This window comes from Prionailurus bengalensis, chromosome C1 (genome assembly GCF_016509475.1).
Source record: "Prionailurus bengalensis isolate Pbe53 chromosome C1, Fcat_Pben_1.1_paternal_pri, whole genome shotgun sequence".
NCBI lineage: Eukaryota > Metazoa > Chordata > Mammalia > Carnivora > Felidae > Prionailurus > Prionailurus bengalensis.
The window spans coordinates 35,534,414-35,550,499 of record NC_057345.1 but is presented as its reverse complement, the minus strand read 5'-3'; the positions used below and the strand labels follow the sequence as shown (position 1 = coordinate 35,550,499).

At 39.5% G+C, this 16,086-nt stretch overlaps 1 protein-coding gene across 1 annotated transcript in view; it reads left to right on the top strand.

Moving 5' to 3' along the window:
• ZSWIM5 (zinc finger SWIM-type containing 5) overlaps positions 1 to 16,086 on the top strand; it is a 256,853-nt gene that overhangs the window by 198,903 nt on the left and 41,864 nt on the right. The window contains exons 3-4 of the mRNA XM_043574788.1: positions 3,125 to 3,273; positions 4,553 to 4,703. Of these exons, the coding sequence (XP_043430723.1) occupies positions 3,125 to 3,273; positions 4,553 to 4,703 (300 nt within the window). The remainder of the gene's footprint in view (positions 1 to 3,124; positions 3,274 to 4,552; positions 4,704 to 16,086) is intronic.

Sequence of the window (16,086 nt, the reverse complement as noted above, 5' to 3'; positions counted from 1 at the left end):
CCATCTATGCTTTTTTTTTTAGAGCACTGTTTCTGTTCTTCCCTCATCCCTGTTCTTGGCAACAAGGTACTCAGATGCCCAGTCTTTGGTTTATACAAAGTGTATCTCATTTTATCTCAGTTCTGTCTGTATAGAGCTACTGAAAACTAGAATCATTGGAGGTGAGACTCTATAATCTGCATTTTGAACACAAACCCAGGTGATTATTCTGTGTATTAACATTTGAGAATCAGTGTATTGGTGAGAACTCTTTTATCCTCACTATGGGGAAAATGCATTATTCTGACTAGTCCTATATTCTCTATAGTGAAATAGGCCAAGAAAGATTTGACTATCTTTAGACACACCATCCAGCTTTCCATTCAAGGTCCTGAAACCAGCTAGTGGGTCACAGCCTCTAGATGAGGCTGGAGGCCAAAGTTCAGTGTTATAGTGAACAACAGACTTTGAAGAGAAACCAACATACAAATCCTAGCTAATATACTTCCCACCTGTTACATTACTTACCTGTATAAGCTTTAGTTTTTTCATTTTAAAATTAGGATAATAATACTACCTTCTAGACTTGTTATGAGGGTTCATTGGAATTTACTCACCAGATAATCACTGATAATCACAGTACCTACTGTGTGCCAGGTACTGTTCTACATGTTGCAAATATGTGCACAAACAAAACAATTTATGCCCTCAAGGAGAGTATGTTCTAGTGAGGATATGTACAAAAAGTGCTTAGACTTTGGCATGTAGGAAACACTAAAAAAAATGGCTCTTGGGGCGCCTGGGTGGCGCAGTCGGTTGAGCGTCCGACTTCAGCCAGGTCACGATCTCGCGGTCCGGGAGTTCGAGCCCCGCATCGGGCTCTGGACTGATGGCTCAGAGCCTGGAGCCTGTTTCCGATTCTGTGTCTCCCTCTGTCTTTGCACTCCCCCGTTCATGCTCTGTCTCTCTCTGTCCCAAAAATAAATAAACGTTGAAAAAATGGCTCTTATTAACAAGTATTTAAGGATAAGGAGTATGTTTGTTTTGCTTTGCCACTTTAGGGATACAAAAGAAGTGTAGGATATATTATTTACCCACCTGGAGCTTAAATCTAGATGGCCAATGAGACATGCATTTGTTTATTCTATAAATATTAACTCAGTGCTATAATGAGCCAGGCACTATAAGGTACAAAAATGAACACCTACTCTTAAAAAATTTCAGTTTATTTGGGAATATATGAGAAATGCACAATTCTGATGTACAGCAAAATGCCACAAGTCTTTAGGAAAAGCAATAATAAAGTGCTAAGAAGAGTATTACTCCTTTTATATCCATGTGAGCATAAGATGGACATACTTTTGACAGGGAGGGAGCAGTGGGTTGTATGGTTAATTCAGTTAGGGGATAAAAAAGAGCTTCTCTTGCCAAATGAGCTAAGCAGTGTTGGCCTTTCTGTATACTTACTTTATGGTTTCCACTGCTCATTGTAGCCCTGACTGAGGCAATATTGATAATGAGAAGTTTCATTTTTTTGGCTAAAGAATGGGGTACAGGAGTGGGAGAGAAGTAAAGGAAAAAGCAGAAGTAAAGTCATAAGGAAATGTGGTTGACTTCTGGGAACGCTAAGTTTCTAGCTGAACCATAACATAAATATAGGGTAGACAAGGCTAGAAATGAAAGATAAGGCCTGAGCAGAGAGAGCCTTGAATGCCAATCTAAAGCATTTGGACTTAATTTAATAAAAATGGTGCATCACTGAAGACTTCTCTGAGTGGGCAAGTGATATAATCAGAACTGTGTTTAGTATAATACATTTGAAGAAAGTAGCATATAGTAGATACCATAAACTGGACAATCATATGTGTTAATTAGTACTTGTAGAATAAATTAATGTGTGAACCTCCTGATTTCATGGAGAATAAGATGCTCTAAAAAAGCTTAGCTGAAAAACAACTTTTCTGTGTAGACCTGGATTTCATTTGAGCAGGACTTTGAACTAGGAAGACAAGAGGAAAGGTAGACTAATTAAACATGACATGAATTTATTTAATGTCTTATGTATTTATTTTGAGAGAGAGAGAGAGGCAGAGTGAGAGGGAGAGAGAATCCCAAACAGACTCCACGCTGTCAGCACAGAGCCCTGCACAAGGCTTGATCTCAGGAACCACGAAATCATGACCCGAGCCAAGATCAAGAATCAGACTGAGCCACCCAGGTGCCCCAAACATGACGTGAATTTATATTCTATTACATGACCACACCTATAGAGCATTTGATTAATAGTCTTTTGTAACTTGGATGCAGGTTGCTAAAAACTTAACGTAAGACTCTGGCTTTGAGAAAGTGAGAGAAGATTCCGTTTTCATTCCACAAATATTTACTACGTGCGTGCCGCATTACCAGTGCTGTGGTATAGGCAATTCAGCTGTGGATTCAACTTGGGATTCAACTGTGAGCAAGTGGCTAGCAGGGCACTAGGGGAGAAGAATGTGTAAATAACTAAAACTGTTTTAATGTGTTGTAGTGAGAACCAGATATGAAAGATATTTTGAGTATAAATTTATAAAACTTACCACCTTGTATGCACCTCTGCCTGTGCTTTAAGGGGCAAGTTTCTAGAAATTCAGAAGTGTTGACTCTGCTTAAGAAGCTAAATTTTATAGTGAACTTTAAAAACAATTTTTTTTATTTTCTAAGGAAGTATTTATTTTCAATAATATCTATACTTTAAGGATTCTTTTGAACTTCATAGGAAGGCAAAAAGAAGAAGAAGAAGAAAGAAATGTCACCTTCCTAGGGAAAAAATATATCATTTTTTTCATGTTTGTGCATTTCCTTCTGGGATTTTTCCCCCTAGAATGGTATTTGTAGACCTTGTAAGGGTCTACAACTGGAGGGTATTTGTAGACCTTGTAAGGGTCTACAACTGTATTCCCTTGTAAGGGAATACAACTGGAACATAAGTGAGTGTGAAACTAGCATTAGCCCTCTTACATTTATTTATAGGACCAAACAGTTGACAAAGCCCAGAATAAGGCAGAGTAAGCCGTCTGTTTTTTAATATCCTCAAAGAGTACCCCTTCTGCCAAATGTGTAGCATATGAATTCAGGGGATTCATGTCACCATTCCCATTCCTCACAGGTGCCCCTGACCCCACAGCTGGGGCCAGCATTGATGATGAGAACTGTTGGCATTTGGATGAAGAACAGGTGAAAGAACAAGTGAAACTCTTTCTCTCCCAGGGTGGTTACTATGGCTCTGGAAAGCAACTCAATTCAATGTTTGCTAAGGTAAGATATGAAAGGTATTGGGTTTTTTGTTTTGTTTTGTTTTGTTTTTACTTTAATTAAACGGGCCTCACCACACTTCTGGCTTCATGCATTTTAGCTAGCTCACTTGACCTATCTGTCCTGAAAGCTTGAAAACTAATGGGAGATGCTGAACAGAGCAGACCTGATCCCGAGCAGGTGGCATCCAGAGACCCCTACAAACTCACCCTGGTAGTCCTCTTCCTTCTGCTCCACTCTAAATAAGTTAGCATTGCTGTGGGTTTTAGTAAGGAAGCCATCATCCCTCTGCCTTGAACCCAAGGCTGCTGGATGAGGCCTTGAAGAGATTTAGTCTTTTGGAACTGGGGGCTCTCATGGCGGTCTTTCTTTTTTTTTTTTAAACACCTTCAGTAAAAGATAATTCACATACTGTAAAAGTCACCCACTTAAAGTGTGCAATTCAGTGGTTTTTAATATATTCGCAGATATGTGCAGCCATCACCACAGTCAACTTTAGAACTTTTTCATCACCCTAGAAAGAAATCCCATACCCTTTACCTGTCACTTCCCTATCTTCCATTTCTCCTCTCCCAGCTCTAAACAACCACTAATCTACTTTCTGTCTCTATATCTTTCCCTATTCTGGACTTTCATAGGGAAGGAATCATATAGTATGTAGTCTTTTGTGCTTGGCTTCTTTCACCTAGCATAGTATTTTCAAGGGTCATCCATGTTGTAACATGTATCTGTGTACTTAATTCCTTTTTTAGTTGAATAATATCCTAATGTATGGATATGCCACTTTGGTTTATGCATTCTCTGTTAGTGGATATTTGTATTATTTCCATCTTTTGGCTATTACAAATAATACTTTTATAAACATTCTTATACAAGTTTCTTTGTGGACATGTGTTTTCATTTCTCTCTAGGATTGAAAATTGATAGGTCATATAACTCTACGTTAATCATTTGAGGAACTGCTAGACTGATTTCTAAAGTGGCTGCACCATTTTACATTCCCACCAATGGTGTGTCAGGGATCTGATTTCTCTATATTATCACCAATACTTGTTGTTATCTGGTTTTTTGATTCTAGCCATCCTAGTGGATATGAAGTGGTATCTCATTGTGTACAGCAGACTTTCTTGATATATACAGAGAACTGGCTTGTAGAACAAGAAGGCTTCTTTTTGGCTCTTTGGATATGTTGTGCTTAGATACTTCATCTTCTCCTCCCCTTCCTTCTCCTGCTTTTTCATGATGTGCAGTCACCAACCCCTGGCCCCTCCTTATGTGTCAGGTTCGAGAGATGCTGCGGATGAGAGATTCCAATGGAGCCAGGATGCTGACGCTGATAACTGAGCAGTTTATGGCTGACCCACGACTCACACTCTGGAGGCAGCAAGGAACAAGCATGACAGATAAGTGCAGGCAGCTCTGGGATGAGCTAGGTAAGTTCCCCTATCTCAGAGAAGTACTATGTCTGTCCTACCAGTTTTCCCCCTGGCAACAGTGTTAGTGAACACTTGCCATCAGTCATTACATAGGTCTTGCTAAATTAACTTTAGCCTAGCTGTGGAAGATACAGGCTTTACACAGGCTATCCAGAGTATTCTGAACTCACTTGTGTTGCTTCCACAGCATTGTGCTTTGCTATTGACATCTGTTCCAGATGTTACCACATAGAAGTCTTTGCTAAGGGAAAACCTCTTCCCTTGGCTTCTACTGCATGGCACTAGCCTGGCTCTCCAAATACTTATCAACCTCACTTTTCTTGCTTTTCCTGAGTTTGCTCTTCTTTATCACTACTAGATGGACCTCTAGACATAGGGCAGTTTCTAAGACTTGGGCCTTGGACTTCTATTCTTCTTCCACTATACTCCCTTGAGAACTTTTTTTTTTTTAATGTCATATCTTCAGAGCTTACCTCTATGTTGATCTCAGCCTTATCTTCTTTCCACTTATCTGAGTTCCAGTCCCATATTAGTGCTGCTTGTGACCATTTCCACTGAAAAATCCCCTGATTACCTCAAGCTTGAGAAATCCAAAAATGAACTCAGGCCTTCTACCAAAAAAGGGTCCCCTGACTCTGGCATTGGCACCACCATTCCTCACTCTACCAAACTTAATGTCAAGCACTCATTCTTCTTTCATTCCCAACATTCAGTCACCAACTTCATTTGATGCCTTGACCTTCAAACTGCAATTCAGTGTCCATTCACACCTTTTATTTCCTATCACCACTGGTCTGGTTGAGGGCCTTGGAAATGTTTAGATGAAATTAGACCTGTGGCCTCCTGAATGACCTCTCTGTTCTAGACTTTTCTATTCAAGGCCATCTTATTTGGTCATCATTTCTCTGTATGAGTCCGCTGCTCCAAGGCCAGTTTTGCAGTTCTAATACTCACACCTCTCCCTATTTTCAGAATCTTCCATACCCTGAATCCAAGCATGGCCCCACTTTTTAGTTATACTGGAAAAGCTCTCTGTGTAGCATACTCTGCAAGTTCTGATACAACTCCTCCATACTTCCTCCATGCCAGAAAGCAACAACAAACTTGGGCACTCATACAAAATAATACAAGAGAAAACTGCAGGTTAGGAGTTTAGTGTGCTCTTCTGGGCTGAAGCCCCTAAAACATACATTTCATATCCTCAGGGCTAAAAGCCTCCGAGTATGAGGCTTAATGACTCTGTAACTATACTTGGTTACTTTGGGGCTGGTAAGTATGAGTTTTTGGTTTTGGGTACTGAGGCTTTTTTATCTGTGGCATTAACGGCTGTGGCATTAACGGCTTTGAAGCACTCATTACCAATGAATAGCTACATTATTGAGTGTTATATGCCATTATCTGTTGGAGATTATACTCACATTTTTTTCATGTAATTCTCATAACAACCCTATAAGGTAATCGTGTGTTTATTGCAAAGAAACAGAGACCATTCTGGTTACTTCTCCATACAGAATAAAATCATAGGAGACTGTCTCTGCCATGACATAGTTACACTTTCTGAAGTGTAGAAATATTGCATTATTATTCCAAAGCTACTGGTCTAACCTGTTGTGACCAAGTCACGTGATACAATGCATGGCAACTTGGGACTACTTCTAGACTCTTTACTCAGAAAGGATTGCAGTCATGGACTCCCTTCCAAGGTAAGATTTTGGCATCTTCATGTTTTTAGATGGGAAAACTGAACTCAGAAAAGTTAAGTATTTTATTCAAGGTCACATACTAGTAAGTGATAGTTCTACCTATGGAACCACAATCTGTTTGATTCCAAATCAAACATCCTTCTGCAACATCTCCCTCAATTCTATCTTGTTATTTACTTTTTTCTCCAAAGTGCATGTTTTTTTAATTTAAATTCAGCCTTCTTCAGTGAGTTGGTTTTATCTGAGGCCTGAATCTCGTAGATTAATTTCTGGCATACTCATGGGATTGTGTTGTGGACTTGGGCTTTGCCTTTGAGACAAAGGTAGGTGAGAAGAAGTAAACACAGCTGGTCTCCAGTGTTTTTAAAGCACTTGTCATATACTTAGGTTCATTATGAAAAGCTCTTGCTTCTGACAGCTTTATACCTAAGAAATTGCTATAACAATCTTCCAAGAAACTCTCAGCATCCTGCAAAGACAGTGATTCTCAAACTTCTCAAAATCACCAAGAGTACTTATTTAAAAAAGTTTCTGGGCCCTGTCCTCAGAGTTTTTGATTCAGTAGTTTGGAATAGGGCCTGATAGTTTGAATTTCTAACAAAATTTTTTTAAAGAATGCTGTTGCTACAACTGAGGGTTGCTGGTAGGGTGTTGGGTGGGAGGATGGGCTAAATGGGCAAGGGGCATTAAGGAGGATACTTGTTGGGATGAGCACTGGGTGTTATATGTAAGTGAAGAGTCAATAAATTACATTCCTGAAATCATTATTACACTATATGTTAAAATACTTGGATTTAAATTTTAAAAAATAAAGAGGGAGGGAGGCAAACCAGAAGAGACTCTTAAATACAGAGAACAAACTGAGGGTTGATGGGGTGTTGGGGAGAGGGGAAAGTGGGTGATGGGAATTGAGGAGAGCACTTGTTGGGGTGAGCTCTGGGTGTTGTATGTAAGCCAATTTGACAATAAGTTATATTAAAAAAATTTTTTAATAAAAAGAAAAAAGAATGCTGTTGCTGCTGTTCCAAAAATCACAATTTGAGAACCACTGCACTAAGGAAAACCTTATCGGGTCAGACACCAGAGTGTGGTGCATTCACGCCTCCCCTAACTACTCTGAGGGTTCATTAGTGTTCACACGGCCTGCTCACCTGGGAAGACCTAAGTAGGGTTTGTAGGAATTTAAAGGAATGGACTCACTACTTTCAGTCCCTGAACCAGAGAAAATAGAAACAGTCAGACATGAAGTTTTCTCATCTCCCCATATCTGTACATATATACTTTATATTCTGTTAAAATCTATGAAATATCTCGGGGCTCCTGGATGTCTCAGTTGGTTAAGCGTCTGACTTAGGCTCAGGTCATGATCTTGAGGTTCATGAGTTCAAACCACAAGATTAAAAAATTTTTTTTAAATCTATGAAATATCTTTGCTCCCATAAAAGGGCAAGTCTTACATATTTGTTCTGGGTCCTATGCCATCTCCTTTTCTCAAGAATTCTGCTCCTGCAATTATCTCCTCCCCGTGGCATTATTTGTTTTTTTATTTTTTTAACGCTTATTTATTTTTGAGAAAGAAAGACAGAGTCTGAGTGGGGGAAGGGCAGAGAGAGACGGAGACACAGAATCCGAAGCAGGCTCCAGGCTCTGAGCTGTCAGCACAGAGTCCCACACGAGGCTTGAACTCACAAGCCATGAGATCATGACCTGAGTTGAAGTCGGACACTTAACCAACTGAGTTACCCAGGCGCCCCTCTCTGGCATTTTTTTAAAGGTTTCTTTTAATTAACTTATTTTGAGAGTAAGAGAGAGAACATGCATGCAAGTAGGGGAGGAGTAGAGAAAGGGAGAGAGAGAGAAAATCTCAAACAGGCTCCACACTGTCAGTGCAGAGCCTGACTTGGGGCTCAAATCCACAAACCGTATCATGACCTGAGCTGAAATCAAGAGTCAGACACCTAACCACCTGAGCCACTCAGGCACCCCTCTGTCATTATTAATTTCTCCCTCTCTACTAGACCCATCCCATCAGCATACAAAAATGCTCTAATATCGGGGCGCCTGGGTGGCGCAGCCGGTTAAGCGTCCGACTTCAGCCAGGTCACGATCTCGCGGTCCGTGAGTTCGAGCCCCGCGTCAGGCTCTGGGCTGATGGCTCAGAGCCTGGAGCCTGTTTCCGATTCTGTATCTCCCTCTCTCTCTGCCCCTCCCCCGTTCATGCTCTGTCTTTCTCTGTCCCAAAAAAATAAATAAATGTTGAAAAAAAAAATTTTTTTAATGCTCTAATATCTTCAGTCTCAAAAAAAGTGCCTTTGATGTTTTCATCCCCTTCCAATTATTACCCCATTTCTCTTCTTCCCTTCAAAGCAGTATTTCTTATTTTTAAGTTTTTATTTGAATTCTAGTTAGTTAACATACAGTGTATTAGTTTCAGGTGTACAGTGTAGTGATTCAGCACTTCCATACAGCACCCAGTGCTCATCACAATATATTCCTTAATCCCCGTTACCTATGTAACTCATCCCCCCAACCAACGATTCTGGTAACCAACATTTTGTTCTCTATAGCTAAGAGTCTGTTTCTTGGGGGGCACCTGGGTGGCTCAGTCAGTTGAGCTTCTGACTTCTGCTCAGGTCATGGTCTCCCAGCTGGTGGGTTCGAGCCCCATGTCAGGCTCTGTGCTGACAGCTCAGAGCCTGGAGCCTGCTTCAGATTCTGTGTCTCCCTCTTTCTCTCTTCCCCTCCCCCACTCACTCTCTGTTTCTCTCACAAAAAAATAAATAAATAAACGTTAAAAAAAATTAAAAAAAAAAAAAGAGTCTGTTTCTTGGGAGCACCTGGGTGGCTCTGTTGGTTACGCATCCAACTCTTGGTTTCGGCTCAGGTCATGATCTCCTGGTTTGTGGGTTTGAACCCCACATCGGACTCCGTGTTAACAGTGCAGAGTCTGGTTGAGATTCTCTCTGCCCCTCCTGTGTGCACACTCTCTCTCTCTCTCTCTCAAAATAAATAAATAAACTTTAAAAAAGAAGAGTCTGTTTCTTGGTTTGCCTCTCTCTTTTTTCCCTTTTGTTTGTTCTGTTACTAAATTCTGCATCTGAGTGAAATCATATGGTGTTTGTCTTTCTCTGACTTATTTCACTAAGGATTATACTCTCTAGCTTTATCCATGTCATTGCAAATGACAAGATTTCATTCTTTTTTGTGCTAAGTAATATTCCATGTGTATATATTACCACATCTTTGACACTTAGGCTGTTTCCATAATTTGACTATTGTTGATAATGCTGCTGTAAACATTGGAGTGCATGTATGCTTTTGAATTAGTATTCTTGTATTCTTTGGGTAAATATCTAATAGTGCGATTGCTGGATCATAGAGTAGTTCTATTTGTAACTTTCTGAGGAACGTCCATACTGTTTTCCACAGTGGCTGCACCAGTTTGCATTCCCACCAACAGTGCAAGAGGGTTCCCCTTTCTCTGCATGCTCGCCAACACCTGTTGTTTCTTGTTTTTAATTTTAGCCATTCTAACAGGTGTGAGGTGATATCTCCTCATAGTTGTCTGTTTTTTTAATTCACATTAGTTAACATAGAGTGTAGTATTGGTTTCAGGAGTAGAACCCAGTGGTTCATCACTTTCATATAATACCCAGTGCTCAGGGTGCCTGGTTGGCTCAGTCAGTTAAACATCCGACTTCAGCTCAGGTCATGATCTCACAGTTCATGGGTTCAAGCTCCACACTGGGCTCTGTGCTGACTGCTCAGAGCCTAGAGCCTGCTTTGGATTCTGTGTCTCCCTCTCTCACTGCCCCTTCTCCCACTCGTGCTCTCTCTCTCTCTCTCAAAAATAAATAAACATTTTTTAAAATTTTAATAAAAAAATAATAACACCCAGTGCTTATCCCAGCAAGTGCCATCCTTAATACCCACCACCCCCCACCTCCCCTCACCCCATGTAGCCCATCCCCCCACCCACCTCCCCTCCAGCAATCTTCAGTTTGTTTTCTGTGTTTAAGAGTTGCTTATGGTTTCCTCTCTCTCTGTTTTTATCTTATTTTTCCTTCCCTTCCCCTGTGTTCATCTGTTATGTATCTTAAATTCCATATATGAGTGAAATCATATGATATTTGTCTTCCTCTGACTTATTTTGCTTAGCATAATACACTTAGTTCCATCCACATTGTTGCAAATGGCAAGATTTCATTCTTTTTGATTTCCGAGTAATATTCCATTGTGTGTGTGTGTGTGTGTGTGTGTGTGTGTGTGTGTACACACATACATACATATATGCACACTACATCTTTATCCATTCATTAGACAATGGATGGACATTTGGGCTGTTACCATAAGAGGGAGTGAGAGAATCCCAAGCAGAGCTCAATCTCAAGAACTATGAGATGATGACCTGAGCCGACGTCAAGTGTTGAATGCTTACCCTGAGCCACCCAGGCACCCCTCTTACTCTTTTCAATATGGATAGGCTGACAATGTTGCAGATCTTTAAGTTCTGCTTCTTTTTTGATTAAAAATCCCATCCTTAAATCATATCTTTCTTCTCACATTTTACTGTAAGCAGTCAAGAGGAACCAGGCTACTCTTTCAGTACTTCACTTAGATAGTTCCTCAGCTAATTTCATCACTCACGAGTTCTACATTCCGCAAAACACTAGGACATGAACACAATTTAGCCAAGTGCTTTGCCACTGTATGACAAGGATTGCCTTTCCTCCAATTTCCACTGACATGTTCCTCATTTCCATCTGAGATCTCATCAGAATGGCCTTAACCCTCCATTTTTCTACCAACACTCTGTTCAGGACTATTAAGGAAGTTCAGACTTTCTCTACAGGTCTCCTCTTTTCTTTCTGGGACCTCACCAGAATCATCTTTAAAGGTCTGTTCACAGCAGCATAGGCTTTTTCTAGCATGCAACTCAATTCTTCCAGCCTCTACCCTTTACCCAGTTCCGAAATTGCTTTCACACATTTAGGTATTTGTTATGGTGGGACCCCACTTCTTGGTACCAATTTATGCCTTAGTCTGTTTTGGGTGCTACAACAGAATACCAGAGACTAAGTGACTTACAAACAACAGAAATTTATTTCTTATAGTTCTAGAGGCTAGGAAGTCCAAGATCAAATGACTGGTAGATTTGGTGTCAAGTGAGGGCCTACTTCCAGGCTTATAGGTAGTCATCTTTTCACTGTGTTCTCCCATGGCAGAAGGAACAGGGGTTTTCATGAGAGATCTCATTCTCAATGACTCTATAGCCCCCAATATATACATACCTATGCACATGCCAGATATGCACATGAAGATAGGTCTTCAAAATTCTAAGGGAAAAAAATAATATTTCCAACCTAGAATTACACACCCAATCAAAGTATCAATCAAAAGTGAGGGTAAAATCCAGACATTCAGCAATGCAAAATATATCAACTATGGAAAATTCATCTCCCACCCTATCTGAGGAAGCTACTGGAAAATGTACTCTACCAAAACAAGAAAGTAAATCCATAGAGAGGAAGGTGTTGGATCCAGAAAACAGGGGGTTCAACATAGGAGAAAGGAAAAGGAAAGTCCTAGAATGAGAGCAAAACAGTGGTATTATAATTTGAGGTTAGATCAACATTAAATGTTTGCATTATTATGACTAAATACATATCTGTAGCACAGTCATGTAGTATACTAATACTACATTTACTTTTTTAAACAACTTTTTTTCCCCTTCAGGAATTAATAATTATTTTTGTTTGTTGTTTGACTATTAGGTTGCAGATTTTTCTGTTGTTATCATTAATTTACCCCCCAATTATTTACCAGTAATTTAAAATCTTCATACAGTATATTTGGTCACATCAAATAATCTATCAGTGTTATTATCTTGTTAGAGACATTTCTTCTGGAACCATTTATTTTCCTATTCCTGGTTTAGATTGTGTGCTCTCCAAACCTGCTGCAGGATAATCGTGTAGATACTGCTCTTTACTATATCATTCTAGGACTTCCCTTTTCCTTTCCCCTATGTTGAACCCCCTGTTTTCTGGATCCAGCACCTTCTTCTCTATGGATTTACTTTCTTGTTTTGGTAGAGTACATTTTCCAGTAGCTTCCTCAGATAGGGTGGGAGATGAATTTTTCACAGTTGATAAATTTTGTATTGCTGAGTATCTGGATTTTACCCTCACTTTTGATTGATACTTTGATTGGGTGTGTAATTCTAGGTTGGAAATCTTATCTTTTTCCCTTAGAATTTTGAAGACCTATCTCCATTGTCCTCTAGCTTCCACCTGCTGTTGTGAAGTACCAGGCCATTCTCGTTCAGGAAAGTTTTGTGTTTTTTCTGTTGGTCTTCTTCTAAAATTTTTTTTTTTAATTTGAAAGAAAGAGAGAGACAGAGGGAGAGAGAGAGAATTCCAAGCAGGCTCCATACTCAGCACGGAGCCCAATGCAGGGCTCCATCTCACGACCATGAGATCATGACCTGAGCTGGAATCAAGAATCAGATACCCAAATGACTGAGCCACCCAGGTGCCCCCTAAATTTTTAAAAAATCTAATCTCCTTGGGTGCCTGGCTGGCTCAGTCGGTAGAGCACACGACTCTTAGTCTCGCTGTTGTGTGTTTGAGCCTCACGTTGGGTGTAGAGATTACTAAGAATATAAATAAATAAACTTAAAAAAAAATCTAATCTGGAGACACCTGGGGGCCTCAGTCAGTTAAGCTCCCGATTCTTGATCTCAGCTCAGGTCTTGACCTCAGGGTCGTGAGTTCAAACCCTATGTTGGGCTCTGCGCTGGGCATGAAGCCTACTTAAAAATAAATAAATAAAATTAAAAAAATAAAAAATCTAATCTGCTTAATCCTCACTAAACCTTCTCAACTGGGAAACTTGCATCTTTTAGTTTAAGATGTTTTCTTGAAAAAATTTTTTTTTCATTTCCTCACCCTTTTTTTTTCTCTTTTTGTCTGGAACTACTTCTGTTATTTGTATATTAGCTTCTAGGTAACTATGCAACAGGCTTAGAAGACAAACAGTCTAGATTAGGGATAAGAAAATAGAGAGTTCCAGAAGAGATGTCTCAAAAAATAGTAAAATTACTAGATTACTTCTTATGACTAAATATACTAAATGGAGATTGATTCTCTAGTTTTATTTTTTTCTCGCGTTGTTTTGGTGTGTTTTTGTTTTCGTTTTTGTCTTTTATCTTCCAGGTGGTTTCCTCAGTTTTATCTTTCAAACATCTTACTAATTTTTAATGTATTTTTTGTCACCATAGGTTTAATTTCTAAGAGCCCATTTTTTTTGTTGCATCCTGCACTTTTTTCATAGATGCAGTATCTTCTCATTTTGCTGATAGCAATTGCAGGTTTTTTTCTTTAAGTTTTCTTTCTTCTCTGCCTTTTTTGTATTTCCTCCCAAGTTTTTCTTCTTTCTGTTTACTTTTGTTCTCTGTCCTTTATGTCAGATGCTTTCCTCATATACCTAACATTTCTTAGCTGTCCATTTCTATTTAAGAGTAACAGTTAAAAACTAAAAGGAAGTTCTTTGCATGTGTGTGCACGCACGTACGTGTGTGCATGTATGTATGTGTGTGTGTGGCCTTGTTAGTCAGTTTAACTGAGGATGATCTGGCTGGGTTTTTTCAGTTATCTGCTATGTTTTCTGTCCTTGGGCTAATTTGTTTCCAGAGATGAATCCTCCAGTCTCTTGTTTCTGGGTTATAAGCCTGTCATAGTCTTCTTAGAACCAGGGGGGGAAAGAGGGTTAGGGTTGAGGGTTAGGGTTGGGTTGGAGGGTATCCATTTGTTCAACATGTATTGATTTCATCCCTCAGTTTTTAGTATGGAAACCCCACCCTTGGCTGTGAGTAATATTTCCAATCCAAAACCTCTCTGAATCAACCTTACCAGTGAGTAAAGTTTTGGTCTTCTTCCAGGAGAGGGGAGGAGCAGGCACTCAGTTGCCTTGAATAGAGTAGGAACTTTGGGATCCTGAGACCTTTGACAAACTTCTAACCAATTTTACTAGTTTCAGCCCCACTTTCAGCAGGGTTCTGAAGCGTGAATCAGTCTGCTTCTGGGCTTTCTAACCACTGATGGAGGTTTCCACTTTTCTGTTCTGCTAGGTCAGCTATCACTCATCCACAAGCTTTCCACATTGCAAAATTTTGTGGCTATTCTCTTTTATCTCTCCCATTCTCTGTGTCTGTATGTGTTTACACCTGTTTTTATCCTTTTACTTTCATTTTAGTGAGGTTTCAAAAGGAAACAGTGGTTAGCTATCTTTAACGGGAATTAATTCATGTTTATTCTTCAAACTGAAATGCCATTTCCTTTCTATAACTTCTGCTGACCCCACATGCAGAATTCATTGTTCCATCATGTATATTCTCATAGGATTTTATGTATGTCTATGATAGCATTTGCCATACTTTATTATTATAATTATTTGAGTGAATCCTAACTATAATTCCCTTCAGAGTCATCATAATATAATACTATTATATTACACAGTGTAGTTTTTATTTCATGGTAGATTTTTAAAACTGAGCCAGTAGAAATGAATTTTCACTATCTTCAGGTAGTATCTGAAATTAGGGCTAAAATGGCCTTTAAACCATTCCTATTTGAGTTTGAAGGACCTTGAAATAGTGTTTCAAAGTACCTCCATCCACAGATGTAGCTTCATCCCAAAGGATGTTTAACTTAAGATACTTTGCAGCCAGGCTTATTGCTGGTCTGAGATTGAGAATATATCTAGTTCAGTTATAGCCAACCTTGAAAAGAAGCAGGTTTGCTTGAAAAGAACGGTAATATGGTTGGAGAGACAGTACTCATATATTGTATAGAATATGTGATACTCTGCTACAGTGACAGAGAAGATCCAAGAATGTGATAGTTTTAAGACATCCTAATAGATCAACTGTATCAAAATCCAAACTGAAATAAACCATTTTTCTTGGAAAAAGGAAATACTAAAATTCTGCTATGTGCCAAGTAATATGCTAGGCCTTTTACAAATGTTATTTCATTTAATTCTCACAACATCCCTACAAAGTAGTTGTTTGGGGGGCATCTGGGTGACTCAGCTGGTTGAGCATCTGATTTTGGCTCAGGTCATAATCTCACAGTTCATGGGTTCAAACCCCAAGTCGGGCTCTCTGCTGTCAGCACAGAGCCTGCTTAGGATCCTCTATCTCCCTCTGTCTCTGCTCCTTCCCTGTATGATCCTCTGTTTCCTCTTTCTCTCTCTGACCTTCCCCCACCTATGCTCTCTTTCTCTCTCTTTCTCAAAAATAAATAAGCATCAAAAACAAAGTAGTTATTTATGTGCTCTCAGTTTTACAGTTGAGGAATATGAATTTCAGAAAGCCTAAAGTCTACTAACCAAAAATTGAAACCTTTTCTGAGCACCTCCCTTCTGACCCCTGCCCTTGTGCTAAGTGCCCTTCCTCTATCTTGCTGTTGTCCCCATATCTTTACCTTAACACTCATCATATTCAAATAACATTATATGTATCTATCTGTCTCCCCCATTAGTCAGCTCCTCAAGGGTTGGAACAATGTCTTATTCTCCAGTAGGAGAATAGGCCTTGAACAAAGAAAGTTCTCAATAAATATATGTTGGACTACAAATCTGAGCTCAGAATTCAAGCCCAAATCGGTCTTGTT